Source organism: Semicossyphus pulcher, unplaced genomic scaffold, assembly GCF_022749685.1.
Source record: "Semicossyphus pulcher isolate SPU_LCO1_2020_fin unplaced genomic scaffold, fSemPul1.0.p SCAF_8, whole genome shotgun sequence".
Taxonomy (NCBI): domain Eukaryota; kingdom Metazoa; phylum Chordata; class Actinopteri; order Labriformes; family Labridae; genus Semicossyphus; species Semicossyphus pulcher.
The window spans coordinates 23,487,952-23,508,705 of NW_027211759.1; the positions used below are offsets into that span (position 1 = coordinate 23,487,952).

At 39.6% G+C, this 20,754-nt stretch overlaps 1 protein-coding gene across 2 annotated transcripts in view; it reads right to left on the reverse strand.

Annotated features, from left to right (window-relative positions):
* zc3h18 (zinc finger CCCH-type containing 18) overlaps positions 1-20,014 on the reverse strand; it is a 40,954-nt gene extending 20,940 nt beyond the window's left edge. For both annotated transcript variants that reach the window (XM_069686360.1, XM_069686359.1), the window contains exons 1-10: positions 19,867-20,014; positions 17,523-18,511; positions 14,510-14,594; positions 11,811-11,959; positions 11,447-11,542; positions 10,667-10,809; positions 9,994-10,023; positions 9,414-9,528; positions 8,695-8,966; positions 434-616 (exon numbers count right to left, since the gene is read on the reverse strand). In XM_069686360.1, coding sequence (XP_069542461.1) covers positions 434-616; positions 8,695-8,966; positions 9,414-9,528; positions 9,994-10,023; positions 10,667-10,809; positions 11,447-11,542; positions 11,811-11,959; positions 14,510-14,594; positions 17,523-18,500 — 2,051 coding nt within the window. In that variant the 5' untranslated portion in view covers positions 18,501-18,511; positions 19,867-20,014. The remainder of the gene's footprint in view (positions 1-433; positions 617-8,694; positions 8,967-9,413; positions 9,529-9,993; positions 10,024-10,666; positions 10,810-11,446; positions 11,543-11,810; positions 11,960-14,509; positions 14,595-17,522; positions 18,512-19,866) is intronic.
* Positions 20,015-20,754: the final 740 nt, after the last annotated feature.

Sequence of the window (20,754 nt, forward strand, 5' to 3'; positions counted from 1 at the left end):
TTTTTTATTAGTATTATTATATTTTATTATTTTTTTATTAATTACAGTATCATCACACAGTGACGTGGAAATTGGATGCTAAAAAGAAGTAATCTTAATTTTTCTTTTTTAGAATAATCAATAAATTTGTTGTTAGATTATTTGCTAAAAAATGTCACTTGATTTAAATCTTTCCACACAAGATAGTGAAATTATAGCTATGGAGCTTATTATTTATCAGACGGCATGGTTATTAAGTAAACAAATTATTTATCTAGACTGACTTCCTCATTGTGTTTAAAATAGCATTGACTGAGCTCTGCCTGTGAATTGTGGTAATTAATTTTAAGTGCTCACTTAGCTACCTTGAGCTATGACATGCTTTATTGTTTTACAACCTTTCCTCCTCATCCTGATGAGACAAGTTATCCTAAATGTACGGAAGAGATTATACCTGGAGGAGTTGGACAGAGAGACGGAGGAGCCGGAGGGCCGGTGTCGCCTGCGGCCTCTCGGTGGGGAGCCCATCCCGGGGCGTCTTCTTGGGGATTTGGACCGACGCCACGGATCCTTCCACTCGTCTGGTCGCCTCATGACTGGAAGCATGTCCTTCTTTGAGGGAGGCTCCATCGGCCTGCTGAGAAGATTGAAAACGAGATCAATGGCCGGTTAGAGAAAAGTGAAAACCAGTCGAGAGTCCATTGGGGTAAACTTGGTGTTTGAAACCCGGTGCCTCAAGAGCAGACGCCTTTGTTTAGCATAATTCTGTTTAAATCAACATAAAATTTAAAGTATAAAATCATCATGTTATCTGTTTGATGGCAACACCTTTAAATTAAAAAACGCAGTGTTAAAATTGGCAGTAAAGCTGGGAGCCCACCATCTGGCTGCAAGAGTTTTCATAATACTGTTAAATTAGAGCTAAGAATCTTACATGGCCTGGGGAGAAGCATACCCTGGGGGTCCGCAAAATAATGATATTTAATTTAAGAAATTATAAACTCGTGCCGTATCACTAAAAACTGCATTTCAGATGAGGACCATTTAGGACCAAGGTATAAATGCTGTCAAGTTAAGTCAACAAGCAGTTTGAATAAAATGAGCCTCTGTTTGAAAGCATACAAGTGATATTAACATGATTCAAACTGAAAGATTTTTCTGTTTATCACTATGAAACCAGTCTGGTAAGTTGTTAAGTTTTACAGATCAAATAGTTCCGATGGCATCTAAGGGTGCAAATGGTAGTAAGCATTATGCTTAATGGGTGTTACGATTATGAAGGGGTCCTGGGAAAATATTCTTCCCTGTAGTTTGAGAACCCCTCTGTGTTACCAAGTATCCCTACATGTAAAAAGTAAACTATACCTATTTATTTGCTTGTTTTTCCCAAACCGACAATCCAAATACTTTAGTTTACTACGATAGAGGACTGCAAGACAAAGCAAATATGAGAAAGCAGAACACGTTTATTTCTTGGCATTTTTTCTTCGTGCAAAGAGTTTTTAATCAACAAAACTTTTGATGATTGTTTTGTCAATTCATCACCAGACTAATTGTTTCAGCTCTAATATTCTCTATTTACAGATTCAGGGACGTGGATTGTAGGGATGGCGAGTGTTCTGGTTTCCATTTGTAGGAAGCTTATAGTCTGAGTAATATCGACCAATCACATATCAGCAGGCTGCGGCGTAGGTAGGATAAACAGTAAAAGCAGGAATGTTATGTGCTGTAATGACATCCCGGCTCCCATCAGCGGTTATCTGATGATGATTTAGCTTCTTGTTAACGTCTATAAACAGACATCTGCATGCTTACAGCTAACAATCTGTTCTAGATCTAAAAATTCAACTTGAGATAAATTCCCTGACGCAATGCATCAGAAATGATCGATCCGGCCTCCGTTCAACAAACAAGCATTTTAAGACCCGTTAATTAAAGTATATCACAAGAAATACTGGTTTCTTTCTGAAAACAAGGCAGCATGCGGAAAAGGAAGTCATTTATCACTAACGGGCTAAATGCCCCGGCAGGTTTACAGGTGTGCCCAGAGGCTACATTGTCGTCAGACAATAGCCGATGGGAACCTGAGATTGCAGCTCTAAAAATATATCATTAAGTCACCCGAACACAGAGCAAAGGATACATAGTAATAACCTGCTGACATGCATAATCGCATTCTTACCTGACTGTGATCCGAGCAGGATTTAAATGTTATTGATGTTATTGTGACATGGAGTTAGTGTGTGGCCTTAATGATAAATCACAGGTAGCTGATGTACAATAATAGTTCTGAGCTCCGTCATTTACCGACAACATGTTAGGGATTTCCCCCAGAACGGAGCGCGATGTTTATTTTTTTATAACCAAGGCAGCAGGATTCAAATGTTTATTCGCAAGAGTGCCTCTAAATATTTGTTGGAGGAAATGAACAAGACGAGTGGATATTCCCACTGTGAGTGAAACAAGCCTGTATAACTTAAACTTTTATTTTGAATACTTGAAGGAGTGGTGTGAAGAATGTTTTGATTTCTGAATAATATGATGGCACAAAAAGAAACTTACAATCACATGTAATAAAAAACAAATGAAACTGATGGAACAACATACTCTGCCTTGCATAATAATCTGTTCACTAAATTAAGTGAGCAGGTGTCCTATAGTGTGTACTGTTCACACACACACACACAATGTAAGTACACAAAGCCCATAACCCCCAGCATGAATGAGAAGTTTCAGAGGTGATGCAAGAGCAAAAAGGTTGCCTCATCAGATTACACGTCATACAAGCTAAAAATAGAACCACAACACGGGAGCTATTTTTAGCTCCAAATATTTATTCCTGTAAACAGAACGTTTCCTTTGAGGAAGAAGTGAAAAAGAGGATATAATGCTAATAAACCCACAAAGCCCACAGCAAGAGGTAAAAGATGTTTGCAGAGCTCTGTAGGTTTAATGAATCAACCTGTGGAGCCTTCTGGAAAAGCCTGAGGCAGTCTGGTGGAACGAGGCTCGGTTAATTATACAAACTGAAGTTGAACTTGGCATGAACCTGACGGCACGGTTTCTAAAAATAGACAGGTGTTGACATTGCAGAAGGAACAGGCTTCAGCGAGTTGAGAGAAAAGAGAGGGATGAAATGTAACACCAGCTGCAGCGACTGCATCGTGTTGATCTGTATTAAAAAAATCGTAACGCAAAGTAAGGTTGAACAATGAATTGAAATTAATTTGAAATCGCAATAAGGCCTCCTGCAATATTCAAATCGCAGGAGGCCTTATTGCGATTTCAAATTAATTTCAGATGCAATATTTGTTAAAGGTTAAATGTGTGCCAAAATACCAGTTTAATTAAATATGCCAAATTTCCCTTCCACTGAAAAAAAGTTTACACCATGATACTGACCAGGCTGGTGACCAGCATGAGGAGGAGGTGCCAGGCTGTTGTGGCTGCGTATGGTTCTTTCACCCACTTCTGAGGCTGCTTATTTTGTTCAATAAATAAAACATAAAATTACCCAATATGTCTTGTTTGTTTCTTGTTACTGATAGAGTTTAATCATCCGATCTCCCAAACAACACAAAACAATAGAGTCAATACCAACAGGAGAATAGTCTAAACTTTTTTTCAGTGGGAGGGAAATTTGGCACATTTTCCTTGGGACTCACCCACTTCTCAGATGTGCTGGCCATCCCACACATGCATGATCCTTACAAATGGGACATTGTTGGAAAGGGAAATGAACAAGCTTTCCAATGATACCAGATTCAATGCTAATGATAAAATGACAACCGAGATATGATCAACCAAACACCGGGGCGGCTGTGGCTCAGTGGTAGAGCCGGTCGTCTTTCAATCAGAAGGTCAAAGGTTCGATCCCCAGCGCCCTCAGGCTACATGTCGAAGTGTCCTTGGGCAGGACACTGAACCCCAAACCCCAAATTGCTCCCGGTTGCATAGCCAACGGGTATGAATGAGATATCTGTGATATGTTGTCTGATATCTGATTGACAGGTGGGCACTTTACGTAGCAGCCTCTGCCATCAGTGTATGAATGTGTGTGCGAATGGGTGAATGTGACATGTAGTGTAAAAGCAGCTTTGAGTGGTCGCAAAGACTAGAAAAGTGCTATATAAGTACAGTCCATTTACCATTTACCATATTCCAAACTTTTTTTGACGACTTTATATGACACAGATCAGCGTGCGTATCTTGTTCTCTGTAGCATACCTGGCTCAATAACGTCGCGATCTGTCCGTATTTCCGCGCACAGGTAGGCTACTATAAAGTATAAACTAGGTCTTCACACGTCATATGTCCATATGCTGTGTAGTTCATATATTTCAGTGATAAACACAGAGCTGTAGAGGATCATCAGTCTTCATGATCAAAGTTTCACATCACATGATCACTTCAGTCCTTGATCACCCGCCCCCTCCCTCCCTCTCTCTGTACGCCTGCACAGCAGCTCTCTCCCTCTCTGTGCTCCTCCTGTGGTATTCTCATTATGTGTTTGCCCTACAATCTGGCACAAGGCCACAGATCTTTGGGCTATGCCCATAGTTGTCATTTAATGCTAATCATCTGCTATTTGATTTCTGTCACCGGTGTTTGCCACCTAGATGTCTGCAATCCAATACTATGAATACAATGGTAATACAGCCTTGAGATTATAAGTGTCATAGCCCCAGATGTTTTCAAGTCATATAACACCCCTGGCCCTCCCTAACGCAAATTTCACAAGCACTTATAGTTTTCTACTTAATTCAGTTACATATAAGGGTAGGGGTGTTAATAATTAAGCAACAACCCACTAAACTGATTATGGCACATTAATACTATCAGTTAAACAGTTAAAAAAAAAGGACAACTAACTTTGTCGTCCATGTTACACCTCAGTGTTTCCCACACACAGACCTTTCAAAAAATCATCATGTTGTCTGTTTGATGGCAACATCTTTAAATTTAATAACGCAGTGTTTAAATTGGCAGTAAAGCTGGGAGCCCACCAACTGGCTGCAGGAGTTGTACTTTTCATAATACCGTTAAATTAGAGCTAAAAATCGTACATGGCCTTCATAATCTTTAGGTTGTACTAGGGGTGGAAGTTTACCGGTGTCAATACGGTCACTGGTCTCACGTTATGCCACGACATGGATTTTGCAATACCGTCATTACCAGGATAAACACACATTTGTTGCAATACAGTTAACTCACAGCTTGAAACTGGGCAGGCCACTCCTGCCAACACACATAAATACCTCATCTTCATTCCTATTGTGCAACAATGAACACATTTGTTTTTTAAAAAACCTTTTTTGTCTCTGTGAAGACATGTTGCCTTACATTGAAAATAGAGCAAAAAGAGTTAGAATCATGTTTTGAGTAGAGCAGTGGTTCTCAAAGTGGGGTCCAAAGACCCCTTGGGGTCCGCGAAGCTTACCTGGGGGTCCGCAATTTAGGACCAAAGTATAAATGCTGTCAAGTTGAGTCCACAAGCATCTAAAATTGTTTTAGATAATTTTTGTGTTGTTTATATAACAGATGTGAAAAAAAACATTTTTATCTTATAACAAAATTACCATACTTTTATCTGTCATTATGCTTTATTGAGTTACACAAACCTTTAGTTTAGGTTGTACAGGTTCTTGAAGATACGCCAATAAATGACATCGCAATAAATGATAAAGGTGCTGGCAGACCAGCTCAGCTGCAGCGTTCAATTTAAATGAACAAGAACTGTTGTAGGTGATTTCCCTACTCTTGAGAAGCAAAGTGGAACAAGGAAAGGGATTGACAAATATAATAAATGTGCAGATTGAATAGTACTGCTTAATGGGTTAAGTTGAGAGATCATTACAGAACATGTAAAGCATTAAAAGTTCAGCAGTTATTTTGCTTCTGCAGCTGTAGCCACATGGAAAATATGTAGGACTGCAGCTTAGAAAGTCACTGGATTACAAACCTTTTTAAATTCAACTTCAGTCATTTTAAATCAATACAAACTGTTTTTTTAATCTTTATTTCAAAATGTTTCTTTTGGAGTTGAGCTGTTTAAACAAAAAGGATTTCAATGTTGCCTCTGTCAGGTAATATTGCTTAAGTGCTTTACGTCACTCCTCACTGAACACAAAAGCAAACATGGGTGTTGGCTCATATTTGTTAACAATAAAAGGTGAGAAGAACGTCATCACTCCTGTCATTGTTGGGGCCTCGAAGGCTAACGGGAAGAACACCTGGTTAAGTTCCACAATTTCAAAACAAGACATTACCCAGGCTGGCACAACAAAGGAAATGTGAGACAATAGCTGGGCTACCAGACATTAGTTAGATTGCAATCAGATTTGTTGACCATGAATCACAATGAGGGAAGGTTTCCTCATATGCACAATTTTCCATAGACGTTACTTTTGAGTTAACTTTAAAGAATGCATGCAGATTGTGTCATAGTCCAGATCAAGATGTAGGAACTACCGTCTTTCCTGTAGTTTGAAGCTGGCACCTGCAGTCTTTCATCATTACTATATTATGTGAAACTCCTTATCATGTTTTGGTCACAACTTTGGCATGTCTGACAGACTTTGACACGGTGCTGGAGTGTACTTCCCCCCTGTTGGCACATCTGAAGAAGCCTGAGAGTATTGGTGGGAAATCTGGCAGTTGTAGGATTATTTTCATTCATTTGTTGCTGCTTTTATCCAAAAGTAGCACACCTCACCTTATGACCGAAAAAGAAAGTGTTTCCAATGCTTACCTAACAACATGTTTCTACTAGGGCTGTCAAAATAAGGCGATTGATTAATTACTGAAAAAATAAATAAAAATTAACACAGATTTATGGCACTCTGTTATATCACCCGAACTCATACGTCACTGAGCATACCACCGTATACGACAACTGAAGACGTGACTTAAACACATGACACAACATTACCTGGCTTTTAATTTTCTATTATTTTGTCAATCTGAGATCGATCAATAGAAAAAGTAGATAATCTGCCCTCACTCTCCCCCCCGTCACAAGCAGGGTCTACACACACGGAGACGTCCTCTGGTACGTCCCTACTGTAAGTTAGTTGATTGATCAGCAGCCTTTAAAAATAAACCTAAATCACTCGTGCACACGCGGCTCACGTGCAGTTAAACCTGAATCGCAAGAGAAAACATTTAACTTTTGTGACTTAATAATAGAGACTGCTGATAAAGACAGTCAACACAACAGATGGACAGATAGACAGAAAGAGGGGGGCGGGGCAAGCAGCTGTTTGCAAAGAGCAGAGCTGCAGGTGTATGTTGGGGGAACTGAAGAGAAGCAAAGTGATCAGATTAAAGTGGTTTGTGAATTAAGACCTAATAAGGTGCAGAAGAGAGAACAATTGTGGTGTGGAAAAGTGTGGAAGTACGATATGACCATCCAGAAACAGGGTAAACCAGAGCACATATGATGTGCTGCTTCTCACAAGAAAAACTGATGATGCAATTTATTGCAATTACTGTAAAATTCGGTGTATAAGTTGCACTTTAAATGCATTTTTTTTCATCCAAAAGTGGGCTGTGTCCAATTTACCGGTGGGACCAATATACCAGTATGAAATGCAGAAGGAGGTATTTTATTGTGTGGCGCTATAACCAAGCCAAAGGTTTGTCACGGACACACGCCGCCATGATCGCCACTGCAGCCGCCAACCTCACAACAATCCGCTACCGCAATGGTAGCTAGCAGGAATGCAAACTCAACAAGGCAAAAACAGATGGTAGGCTGTAATGTGCGTGTTCTAAATGTGTTTTAAATGAAATTAATGTTGAAATAACTTTACTTTTTTATCAATAAATGTTTATAGAAAACCTTTTTCCCTCTGGAATACCCCCAAAAACAGACTGCCTCTTATGTTCCGGATTTTACAGTAATAGCGATTAAATAATTACAAAGACTAATTAAATAGATGTGTTTTTCACATAATTACATCACATCAGACAGCATTAGTTTCTACATGTGATGCAGTATGATAATACATTCTGCACTGTAGTTATAATTGCCTTGGATAAATTAAAATAGTCTCTAAATATCCACCAATGCTGGTGGTGTGTTGGAGCTGTTGTGTCATCTGCTACTGATGGGAAGTAAACATGTTCATTTTTAACTAATATTATCACTGAGTAAAAAGATGATCAAATTAATTTCTATTCAAATGTATTACTTTAGTATTGAGCATTTTTATGGTTGTGTAAGACTACAGATTTTACCTATTGACTGAAGTACAAAGTGAGTTATGAACCTATTTATGATACGCCCACATGTCTCAATAATATGAGTTTGTTTTAATTTACCTTCAAAGCAGATGAACCAAAATTGATAAAATGATGTCCACCAGGTTTAGAGATACGCGTTTGGCATTTGCTAATCTGACTTACGGTGCGATTGTGTCTGCCTTCTAATATTCTGTGTTTGTTGGTTAGTGGTCGGTAAAGCACCAATATCAGGCAGAAAGCCAGCAAATGTTAATATAAATAATAAACCAGCACTAACTTTATAAGCTTTATAAAGTTGGCCTCCGTTTGTTAGTCATTAAAACTAATATTAAGTAGAGTTCAACGTTTCATTCAATCATACAAAAACTGTTCAAATGGCCAGGCAGCGCATAACGCAACCACAATTTTTAACTGTCTGGTTTCATTTTTGGAGGGAAGGAATTTAAAAACAATCTAAATGTCACTTACTTTGGTGGCATGGTGAGGGGAGAGCGTGGTTTCAGTTTGTCCTCGTCTTTCTTCTCCCGGGGATCTCGAGGAGGACGCATCCTCGGCCTCTCCTTGTCGTCCCGCTTCACCCGGTCCCTCTCCCACTCCTCTTTCCGCCGGATCCTCTCCTTCTCGCGCTCACGCTCCCTTTCTCTCTCCCTCTCTCTTTGCCGGCGCTCCCGCTCACGGTGGTCTCTCTCCCTCTCTCTATCCCGGTGCCGCTCTCGAGGGTCTCGCTCACGTTCACGCTCCTGTTGAGATGGCAGAAAAACACCAGTTAAACCATATCGTAATACTTTTTGGCTTCCCTACTTAGTCCATGGCCCCAGGCCCTTTCATTCCAGCTCAGATTACTTTTTTATTTTACAAAAAGGCAGTCATTTTTTTTGACTGAGCTTGAGTGCTCTGCTCTAACGCTTGAATTATTTGGAAGGAAGACTTCCTGTGATTTGTCATAAAATACAAGTTGGGACTCTTGACCCCCGCTGCTCTCTCTCCTTCTCTCTCCCTGCAAGATGCATCGATTTATGTCAAATAAGGAAGTCTTTCCAGTTGCAAGGATTTTCCAACAGTGATGCAATGCAAGAGACTCCTTTTGCACCTTTTCCTTCATCTTAGGTCGTTGATAGTCTCACTTTGTTGATGCAAACCTTTAATGTTAGAGAGTAAATGTGGAGCAGACTGTGGAGGACACTCACAGTGTAGTGGTAGGGAAGAGGACCTTCTGTGTACTGCACTCTGAAGTTTTCATACTGCCCCCCTCGCCATAGGGCCTCCATTTCATAGTCGTAGTACGGATCAGCATACGGGTCACTGCAGAGGAAACACAAACTTTATGATACATCCCAAAAAGATTCTTATATGTTTATTTAGCACACAGAGCAAAATAAATTAGTGTTAATAGTTGATTTCCTTTCATGCTGTGGTGTTTTTACACTGTGCCATTATGCACATTTTACAGAATGAAACAGAGGTATAAATGTTATTAAAATATATTTCAGTTTTTAATTATCAGTCTGAGGAATAAAAATGACATTTTATGCCATGATAATTTACAACACTAAACACATAAGATTAGAAAGCAATACTTTCATCTTCAACAAGAGGCACTTACCAAAAAAGCCATGCATTAATCATTTATAATCTGTTCAATCATCAACAGAAATGTTGAGCTAGGTTGTATTCAAAAACTTGAGTAAACAAATAAAGTACATCCGTCTTCACTTGTGTAAGGTGTTAAAGAGTATAATTAAGGTTGTCCATGTTTGCCTCACTTACCCATATGCGGGGTCTCTGAACTCCATTTCACTGAAAGAAGAAACAGATTGGTTTTAATGACAACAAATAGATCATGACATATCTAATACAAAGTTAATGTGTGTATACTGGAGGTCATCATCAGAATAAAGGAGAAACGTTTGCTAACCACGTGGGATTTTATTATGAATAAACTGGTTTGGTTTAAATGATCAAATGTAAACATTGGGGGGGCTAGTTGCACGTCATTAAGAACAAAGGGTATAAAAAATAAAAGAATACACATCTTATAGAAGACTTACTGTTTAACTCAAATAAGATGGGTCAAAAAGGGTCAGTTATTCATTGTTAAAATAATGGGGTCTAGTTGGATCTGTTTTTTGGGGGTAAATAAGTGTCTGAACTCGTCATTAAAGACCTATTAAAACCTCTAGAGAGCAGTGGTGAATTGTTTTCTTGTGAGCTGTGAGAGACCTCTGTGTGAGTGTGAATGTGAAAGTAAGGGACAGAAAAAAAAGCTATTGGCTAACTATTAGCTTCACCTGGAAAAATATTAAGCCCAAACCAAACTAACAAAAGGAGCACACTTTCAGGATCAGAGGTTTTATGAGACTGATGTTGCATCACTGACACTGTGTCTTGTGTTTATAGTTTCAACTGATGATAAAATGCGTTGGAGGGGAGCAGGTCATACTCTCTGATGATGCGGTAGCTGCGTTCTCTAAAGAACTCGTTCTCTTTGTCAAACTCTCTCTCGTCCTCTCCGATGGTCACGTTGAAACGCTTCTCCTCAAAGTCCGGCTCCTGCTCCTTACGGATGGTGGCCTTCTTCAGCACCTACGGGACACAGAAGCAGATAGAAAACACAATTTGTAGGAATTTTTGAAATGAATGGCAGAAAAAGAGACACGAACCACAAAAACCTGCTTTTATTCCATGTTATATTGCTCATTACTTTTCTTATTGTATTTAAAGTCTGTGTCTAATGCATAAACTCAGTCACTCAGTAAACTCTCATCTTGCACCCCAGAATGAGGAAAAGAGTTTTACGAGACGGAAAATCACAAGTCTGGCCATATTTAGAGCTGCAGCTATGTGAGAGGAGAGTAGGCGTTTGCATGCAGAAGGACAGGCACAGTGAGTTTCAGTGAGTTATGTTCCAGTGACGTATGGGAGTGTAGTCTCTTATCTTTCTGTCCAACAGTTTTCACGTCAAATGTGTACGTCATGGCATATTAATCTTATTTTAATAAGTTACAGTAGGCTAAATGACAGGATGCAACAGAACAATAAACATACGTCATAAAGTTGATTTAACACATACGGAACATAACGGAATATAAACACCTCAATGAAGCGAGGATGTATTAGAGGTAATGCTCGGCAACGTATCTATGTCATTAATTAATATAAAAATATGGTTCATCAAGAAGTGTAAAACCCATTTTCACTTTAACTGTAGTTGCGTGTTTACCTCTTTGGCATGCCGCAGACCTCTTTCCCAGGCACTCTCCACAGGAGGCTCTACAGGAGGAGGTGGGGGAGGAAGCTCCTCCACTGCAGGTGCAGCCTAAAACAGGGACAAAAACAATTCACTTGTTTGTCATTATTTGCACACATATTAACAGAGAGATGTAGCGGACAAGAGATTTTGTGCATTGCTAAGCTCTGATCCATTTGTTTTACTTTTTGAGTGATCAGTATTTCTTCCTTTAAGAGTATAACAGCAATCTATGGTCAATTTCCTTCAAGCATAAAGTTATTATACATAATAATAATAATAATCAAGCCTTTATATTGGTGCTACAAAAATGCAGAGTTGTGAGAGACAGACGTACCCAGGGATTATTGGGGATGAGTGGGTGTGGTCCTCCAGGGGGTGCTCCGTTAGGTGAGAAGGGGTCTGGTTTACTGATGAGAGAATAGTTACCTTTGTCGTTGACTCCAGGGTGGATGAAACGACAGTTCATACCCCAGGTGCAATTTCCTGTAGGGAGCAAAACGTAACAGTATGTTTTAATATCATTTGCAGGCAGCTGATGACAAAGAAACAGTTATGCAGAGTAACAAAACATATTTGTTGTCAAGAGTGGATTACAGGGGATTTCTGGTGCTGTAAAGTCCGTAATATAAGTCGAAGCCTAATTTTGGGTATCCCAGAGGGAAAAAACTGTTTTATACAGCAATGTCATAATAAAAAAGTGTATACAAGTGATTTCAACACTATTTCAATTCATTTTCATTTGAAACACATTCAGAATGCACTGGTGCAGAAGTTGAGCTCAGCCTAAGGTAACATTGATTGTTGTGAGTGTGGCGGCTGCACTGGCATGTCCATGCCAAAGCTTTAGCTAGATTATAGCACCATCTTCTGGGTAAAATACAGTAACACAATAAAATACCTCTCTGGGACACAGCCCACTTTTTAGATGAAAAAATGTTTATTAAAAGTGCGTCTTATAGACGGAATTTTACGGTATTTGTCAGGTTGTTCTCTGCAGGAAAATACTCTCAATAAAATGTGTCCTCTAAAAAGGTTTGTTTTTGCCACTGACAGGTTGTTATTCTAAGTGTCTGACAACATTACAGAAAGGATCTGTAATGAGAAACATCTCTTTGATAAGCAAAGATGATTTTCTTCAACCAGAAATTGAAGACAGATTACTCTCTTCAAAGCCACCAGAGGTCATTCGTAAAAAGTTATTTAAATTGCAGGTCCAAGAGTTGGTGGTTTACTGCTGCCTCTGTTTGCTGCCTGTTTGTTTATTGTGAGACTTTTATTGCTTTGTGGAGTTTCAAATGGAAAGTACAGATCTAACACAATGTTTGTGTAAAACATAATAACACAAAAAACTAACCAGAGTGCAGTACCAGAGAAGGAACTCTGGTGTTTTACAACTTTAATTACTATTTTTTTCAAGGCTGTAAGAAGAAGCAATCGACTGGAGCAACCTCAAAACTTTGTTGACCTTAATGTCATTTAGAATAAAAAATATTTTTTATTCTTTATTTTCTGGATGCAACAAAATGTTCTTTAGGAGGCAAAATCCAAAAAGAGATATTGCTCATGATAAATGTATTTACAAATCAAGTTAGCCATATCATCTATTCTCTACAAAACCTTGGTAATACATAGAATAATGATGATTAACTTTGTATATTTTAAGTACCTATTTTCTCAATGAGTACATGACTTACTATGGTGAGAAGAAAAACATATATTATGGACAACAGCTCCCCCTGCTGTACAAGAACTGAAGTAGCAAGATCAGACACAAACTAAGGGCTTCCTTTATTATCTCCTTTAGCAGAGGAAACACTGGACCAAAGGAGAGGAGAAACTAACGACAATTCCTTGCAGCAGCTACATTTAAAGTGGGGCACTTCTCGCCGTTAATGAAAACCTGCGATCAACATTACAGGAGATAGTAGATTTGAGTGGCATCTTTACAGGTGTAAACAGTACTTTTAAAACAATTAAACTTATGATTCATGTGGATAAATATGAGAGGGGGGTGAGACATATTCTACATGTGACGACCATTTCACTCCACCTTCGGTAACTTATATTACGTTTTTACTTCAACCTCCAATTAATCAACTAATAATTCAAACTGTATTTGTATTTCTACTTTCAGATACTACATATTGGTGCAGTTCAAAGTTCAAACCTCACGTTCCTATGTGAAGTGTGATATCTCCTGTTTTGATTACGTTAATGAGGCTTATAGCTGAAAGGTGGTCAGAGTGCTTCACACATTAGGCTACCTACAAGCCAAGAAAGTGTAGAGTATAACAATATGAACACAACTAAGACACAGGATAAAATAAGACAGAATAGAATATGATTGTATTACAAATAACAGATATTTCAAAACAAGAACAAACAAACATGAATATAGTAAGATAAGTTTATTGTGAATGAAAATATTCAAAAAATTTTCTTTTATATAATGAAAGGTTCTATTGTTATCATTAATTATGAAGGGTATATGGGGTGTCAGAGTTTTGCTCAATTGAAGTAGAATCACTACGAATGTCTGGTCAGTTAGTTTGTCTGGTAGTTAAAACCTGTTATGTTTCCTTTTGATCTTTAATGTCTTCAGAAATAGAAACAGGCTTGTGGCATCATCCTCTTTCGTATAAAGCCAAAATACGACATAGAACTGATTAATAAATGTCAGAAAAGGGGAACACTCCCAAACATCCAGAGTCCAAGGTCGTATCGTCCAAACAATTTAAACATTTTGTTAACCCTTAGAACTCTGCAACAGACATGCTCCACCAATGCCTACATTTGTATCTTTGCTTATTGTGAAACCGTTTCTTGGAGAATTATTCATATCTTTAGAATCTGTACAACCTAAGTTAAGCGTTATGAGAGCCAATAAACCAGAATTATTGATGAAAGTACTGAAATTGTGTCATAACATCATTTGTGTCTTTTTATCAAAGTCTGTTTAATCAGCACTGAAAATAAAGACTATGCAGATAAACTTGTCCAGCTCCACAGTAGCATTGGCTCTTCACCACCTACCTTTGATGAAGAACCTGCAGATGGGACGGGGTCTGATCTTCCTGTCCGAGGGATCTTTGACCTCTCCTTCCTCCAGGTCGTCATCCTGCACACACAAAAAAATCATGACTCATTAGAGCAACCTTTTGCAATCATGCTCAGAATAAGGCTTTTGTAGAGCAACTTATTAGTACTTCATGTTAATAAGTGGATAAAACACTCAAGGATAGGCATTGACATCATTTATCATGCATCAGCTTTAGGGTCTCAATGTGTGCACCAATAAGCTAACTCTAAACTGTGTGTACAAACATTTTGGAGACAGATAAAATTGGCGCTGTAGATGATAAGGTGTTAAATTGAAGCCAGGTTGTATACTGGTGCTTCTCGGACATTGTCATAAACATTCAAACCAGGACTTACCTCTCCTTGGGCTTGTAGTGAGCCATAACGACCCCATTAGCATCTTTCAATTTGAAAAAGTTTATGAAGAAATTTGGCCTGGCACTTATTTAATCTGTGCTGTCTCAGCATCACATTCCTCCCGGAGCGCAGGAGAGGGCCGGACTGTACGGTGACTGACTGATCATCCGTTGTTTAATAATAGTTTTCATACATTTTTTCAAACACTGTTGGATTGCATTAAAAACAATAAATAAAAAAGGTATAGCCCACTGATTTTGTCAGACCTTATTCAGCACAAACCAAATGTCCAAAATGATTAGGTCAACTGTTTGAAATTAAAGGAATAAAATTACAATTTGAGAATTAAACTGCTTAAACTGCAACAGCATTTTTCCTTGGAGAGTGGAGCTTCTCCTCTGGTACATGATCTGTGACCGAGTACAGAAAGCTTGAAGAGCTTGCACAGAGTACACAAACTTAAAAATCAGTTAGTCACAATAAAACATAAGAGCAGCTGCAAACAATGTTTACTATTTAAACAGTAAAAGTTTAATCAACCTGTCGCTGACTAAAAATGAGAAGTTGCTACTTGAATGTTTTGTCCACTTCTCTTTGCGAATGCGAAAAATACATTAACACCATAATGCTTTTTCTTACCAACCTGAATTTCAGGGTCATTCACACCAGTGTACCCAAATATCTTTTCACATTCTCACACCCTATTTTTCACTTGCGTTTATGACTGAAATGCACTGCAGGTTCTGAAAATGTGCTGCATCACGAGCTGGCTGAGCTGGATAAACTGCAATAGAGTTTATATGAGAGTTCTGATGATTTCAGACAGGAGATCAGCGTCCAAACTTCTAAGTATGCAAGCCAGTCACCTCCCACTGATGAAGGAGGTGGGCGATAAAGGATTTTTTCTTAAATGATCATTTTTAACAATTTTTTACTCTATATGGACGAAATAAAGAGCCTGTCACACAGAAGAAATAAAAACAGCTCGTAAGTCTGAAGTTTTTTCTTGCATGTGAAGGAAAAGTAAACAGTAAACAGTAGAACCTAGGGGCACAAAAGAAACAGTGGGAGTGTACTCCTGTTTTCCTCCAAAGATGTTGAAATTGTAGCCGAAAATAGTAACATGACGACAGTTAAATGGACTTCAGTGGCAGCTCAGCCAGCAGCCGAAGAGCATAGGATATACACTCAACCTGAAAATACTACATTTCAGTGTTTTACCGATAAATTATAACTACTAAAAAATGTAAAACAATTTTTTGTGAATAAACTATCAAATGGAAAGAAAACTCACAATCAAAATACCTGTGTTGTCACGGCATGGTCATGAAAACCTTAAATCAAACTCTGAACAGTTTAGGCACAGAGATTTTGTCAGGAAGTCAAAACCTGGCCAGGACTGCCGTCTTAAATGACCATGCCGTACCTCGCCTTGCAGTTTTGTTCTTTGGATTAAGGATGTGCACTTTAACCGGTTAACCAACCATTAAGAATTTGAACTAGTTAATATTACCAGTTAAACAGTTAAATAAAATGTGTCTTTTTTTTTTTCTGAGAGGAGAGCAAATAAAACTAGCAGACCAGGTAACCAGGGTGACGAGTGACGCCCCATCTGATTGGATGCAGCCACATATGCTCTGTCCTCATTGAGAAAAACTAAAAAAGGGCTGGTGCTCAGAAAAGGGCGCTATGTGGACACGGGGCCTTCACGTCAAATTGAAGCCCGGTTTGGAGAGAAGAAAAAAGAGCTGAAAACACAACTGGGTAGTGCCAAGTTTGTAGCCCTCACAACAGACTGTTGGACAGCGCTCACTACGGAGAGCTACTTGTCAATGACGTGCCACTATATTGATGAGGCCTGGGAGGTTAAATCGGTCGGCCTCATGACGCCAGGGACACACCGGACGCGGAAGCGCCGCGAATAGCCGCGAAGCGGAGCCAGTTCCTTTCGGCGCCCATGTTAACCGATTGTGTCGTTCACACCAGACGCGCCGCGCACCTCTGCGATCGCGTCAATCCTGGCAGGAAGTCACACATGAAACAACAAGAGAATCCGGTCAATTTTCAAAATAAAACACCGCGATTGACAAATGTGATGTTATATTTGTGTGCTTTTATATATTTGTCACTATCTAAACAGAGCGCGAGAGAGATGAAGATTCACGCACGCACACACACACACACACACACACACACAAGAAAGAGAGACACAAAGTGGGCTGGCTATAGGGGCAGGGGGCGGGGGTTAGGGCGGGTTTGTCAAAACACACAGCAAACAGAGAGGGAGAGCAAGAGAGAGCGAGCATGATGAAAAAACAGCTCCAAATGTGAGTAAACGACAGCCGAGGAGCAGAGGCGCTTGTCGACCGGCGCCGAGAAATGCGCGTCTGGTGTGAACGGAAGTGCTCCGGCTCGTGCGCGATTTTCGTTGCGCCGCTTCGCAGCGCCTCCTCGTCCGGTGTGTCCCCAGCGTAACACAGAGTATGGCAGCCAGACACACAGCTGACAACCTCACAGCTACACTAATTGAATGAAATATATTGTTTTTTGCCACATTACCAAGCCCTGCATTGATTCACACATAATATGCAGCTGAACAATGATCACTTACATCAATCTCTCCTTCATCAATCTCTCCATCATCCTCATCCTTCTTCTTATCCCTGAAGGAGTCTCTGCGCGACCTCTCAGACCCTTTGGAGTCGTCTGTCCTCTTCAGGTCACTGTCTTTGGGAGATGGGGGGAGAATTGTTTTCCTCTCCTTCTTCTTACTGCTTTTGTCCTCACTCTCCTCCTCTTCTTCTCCCTCCCCTTTTGGGTCTTCCTCATCTTCCTCTTCCTCATGTCCCGGCATGGTGGGCTCCTCTGGTACCTCCTCGTCATAATCCAGTTCATGCTCGTCCAGCTCCCGGGAAACGGATGCTGAGTCATCCTTCATCTCCCTTATTGCGACAGCTCTCCTCCTTTTCTCTTCCTCAGCTCTTATCCTTTCATACTCCTCTGCTTTGCTTTTGTCTTCCTCCTCCTCATCATCCAGCTCAGCTGTCTCACGCTCCGTTGAAGCGTCATTTCGGTAGTCATTGTATCCTTCCTCCCCATCTTCTCCATCCTCTTCAGCAATGAAGCCCTTGCCTTGATCTGGCTCTGAATCGGGGGACTGTGGGGTGTCAAAAACTCTATCCTCTCTTTCCTCTCCTTCCTTCTCCTCCTCTTCCTCCTCATCCAACTGGTCCCCCTGTTGACCGTCGTCATCCCCCTCCATCAGCAGAATGGTCCCATCCTCATGTCCCATCCCTTCTGTTTCTCCTACAGGCTCCTCATCCTCAGGGTCTGAGACAAAGTCGGGGACCACCTCATCTTCTTCCCGCTCCTCATCCAATTCCAAACCTCTTCCTCTGCTTTCCCCTGCTTCATCATCTTCATCTTCCTCAGCCAGCGCACCATTGTCATCGTCATGGACTATCTCACTGTCTGAGAGGATCCTGTCCTCGTCTTCATCATGAGAATCCAGCAGCTCACTGTCAGAAAGGCCCTTCTCCTCCTCCTCAGGGGACTGAGGGGACTGGGTAGGGCTTTCAGGAGTATCCATTAGAGAATATTCTAATGCAAACAGAGAAACAGTAATCTGTAAGAAACAGCCCTCACTAAATATATCTATGTCTATACTTTGAGAGTAAATATATGCTTTCTTATAGGGATGCACAATATTGCCATATCTTCCAACCGTTTTTGCCGATTTCAATATATAAGGCACATGTTTTTTCCACCTAATTGCAGGGAACATCAAGTCTTCCCTGCAGTGGAATTGATATCATGCCCACTCTTCTTGTAGTGGTCAAAAATTGCCTGCTTGACAGAAGAGGCATGGTGCAGGCAGTGTGCATGCACACTCACGCTGAGTTAATGTCGTAGCATCCCGTCAAGCTTTTTTAGGGAGTCATTGAGCATTTAGGCATAATTAAAGCGTTGTTTTATCGTTGGAAAATATCGGCAGAAAAATTACATATCGGCTTATGCCGATATGTCATTTTCAAGCCATAATCTGCAGATACAGATGCTGATAATACTGTGCATTCCTAATTATATCTGTGTCTATGCTTTGATAGTAATACATGCTTTTCTTTATTGTAACAAGAACATTCTGCCAAACTCCATTAAAAAAAACTGTCAATTTTTTTATCTTTACATATCAGCGAGATAACATCACTGGAAGAATTTGATTTCAAAATATCTGCTAAACCAATACAGCTATTGTACAACAACTGTGAAGTAAAAATGTTAAATATTTAAGAAAACATACACTGGTCTTGCACATAGAATCTGTGACAATAAACTGTTATTTCTTCAAATGTATGTTTTAAATAATCTCGTAATTGCTAACTTACTGGCTATCTAAATGGGGAAGTCTATAACTATTAAAACGGTACTTTCAATGCGCTTTTCATGATCAACGTTAGCGTCCGGCGCAGCAAAGAACACCCTTAGCTATAGCAGGCTAGCTAAAGAATATCTGCAAATTGAGTTAAATGCTGTATACTTCAAATGTCTGCAAGTGGTTCAGGGCACAAGTTATCTTCTTAAATATGCATTTTAAGGACAACATGTCCATGTTAAAAACTGAACAAGTTCAACTGCAGCTAACGTGACAAGGAACACTTCTAACTGTTTAGCTTAGCCGCGCTAGTTGGCATCAAGGCCCATAACTTAGTAACGTGAAGAGAGCTCGCAAACCAACGAGTATATACAACCTCCACTGAACCAAACATCTGCCTTGACTAACATAAATGACCACACAGGTTAGCGGAACTCCCTACTAACGGACACTAGCGGCATTAGCGGTGAGCGGACAATGTAGCAAACTCGCCTGTCTTTCAATTAACAATGCAGACTCTCCCGAAGCTAAGCTAACAGCGCAGCTAAACTCTTACTGCCAACAACCACACAATTTCATTCACCTTGTCGACCCGGACCTCTTTAAAGACGGTACTGCTGCGTTAAAAACTGCGCTCTCCCGCTGATATTGTTTTTTAGCAGTCTACAATAAATAATATACGGTTTAATTTAACCACTGTACTGGAGAAAATAAAACATTCGGCACGGCACAGCGAGAGCGGCCATTACCTTGACGTCATCAAAACACGACAGTCGAGGGGGGAAAAGGCCGCGCTGGAAGTGAATGAGGACGGATCTGAGATCAGTTTACAGGGTCAGACGTTGACTGATGTTAAGCGTTCACAGAAACAAAATCTGATTTGCGTTCACTGACAGCGGCCCAACTAGAACGCGGCGACCTAATGAACATCAGAAAGAATACAATTCATAAAAATAATTTCATAAACTGTTACTATTTTATTTTATTATATACACTAGCTCGTAATCACGTTATATTGTCTGAACACTGCACAATTTTTTTATATTTTATACTGTAAGCTTTTTGCACTCACCAATATCCTGCACATCTGTACAGTTTTTAATTACACCTGTAGTACATATTTTGTAATATATGTATTGTTTTTTAATATTTTTACTCTTATTGCCTTTTTTTTTATCATGTTCTATTTAAATCTGTTACATATTTTTATTCTAGTTTTGTTACAATTCTTCTTCAATCTGCACCAAAACAAATTCCTTCTATGTGTAAACCTACTTGGCAATAAACCCTTTTGATGTTAAAACAATTGAATCAGCAAATTATCTTCTTCCAAAGCCCCCCCGGCAGTATGGAGCATGATTTTATATGTATCACTTCATGATAGTCTACTTGTGAATGGTTTTATTTATATACTTTAAGTATTCTTTTCACTGCTTATGACCACCTACTGAAATGTATTTATTTCTTCCTT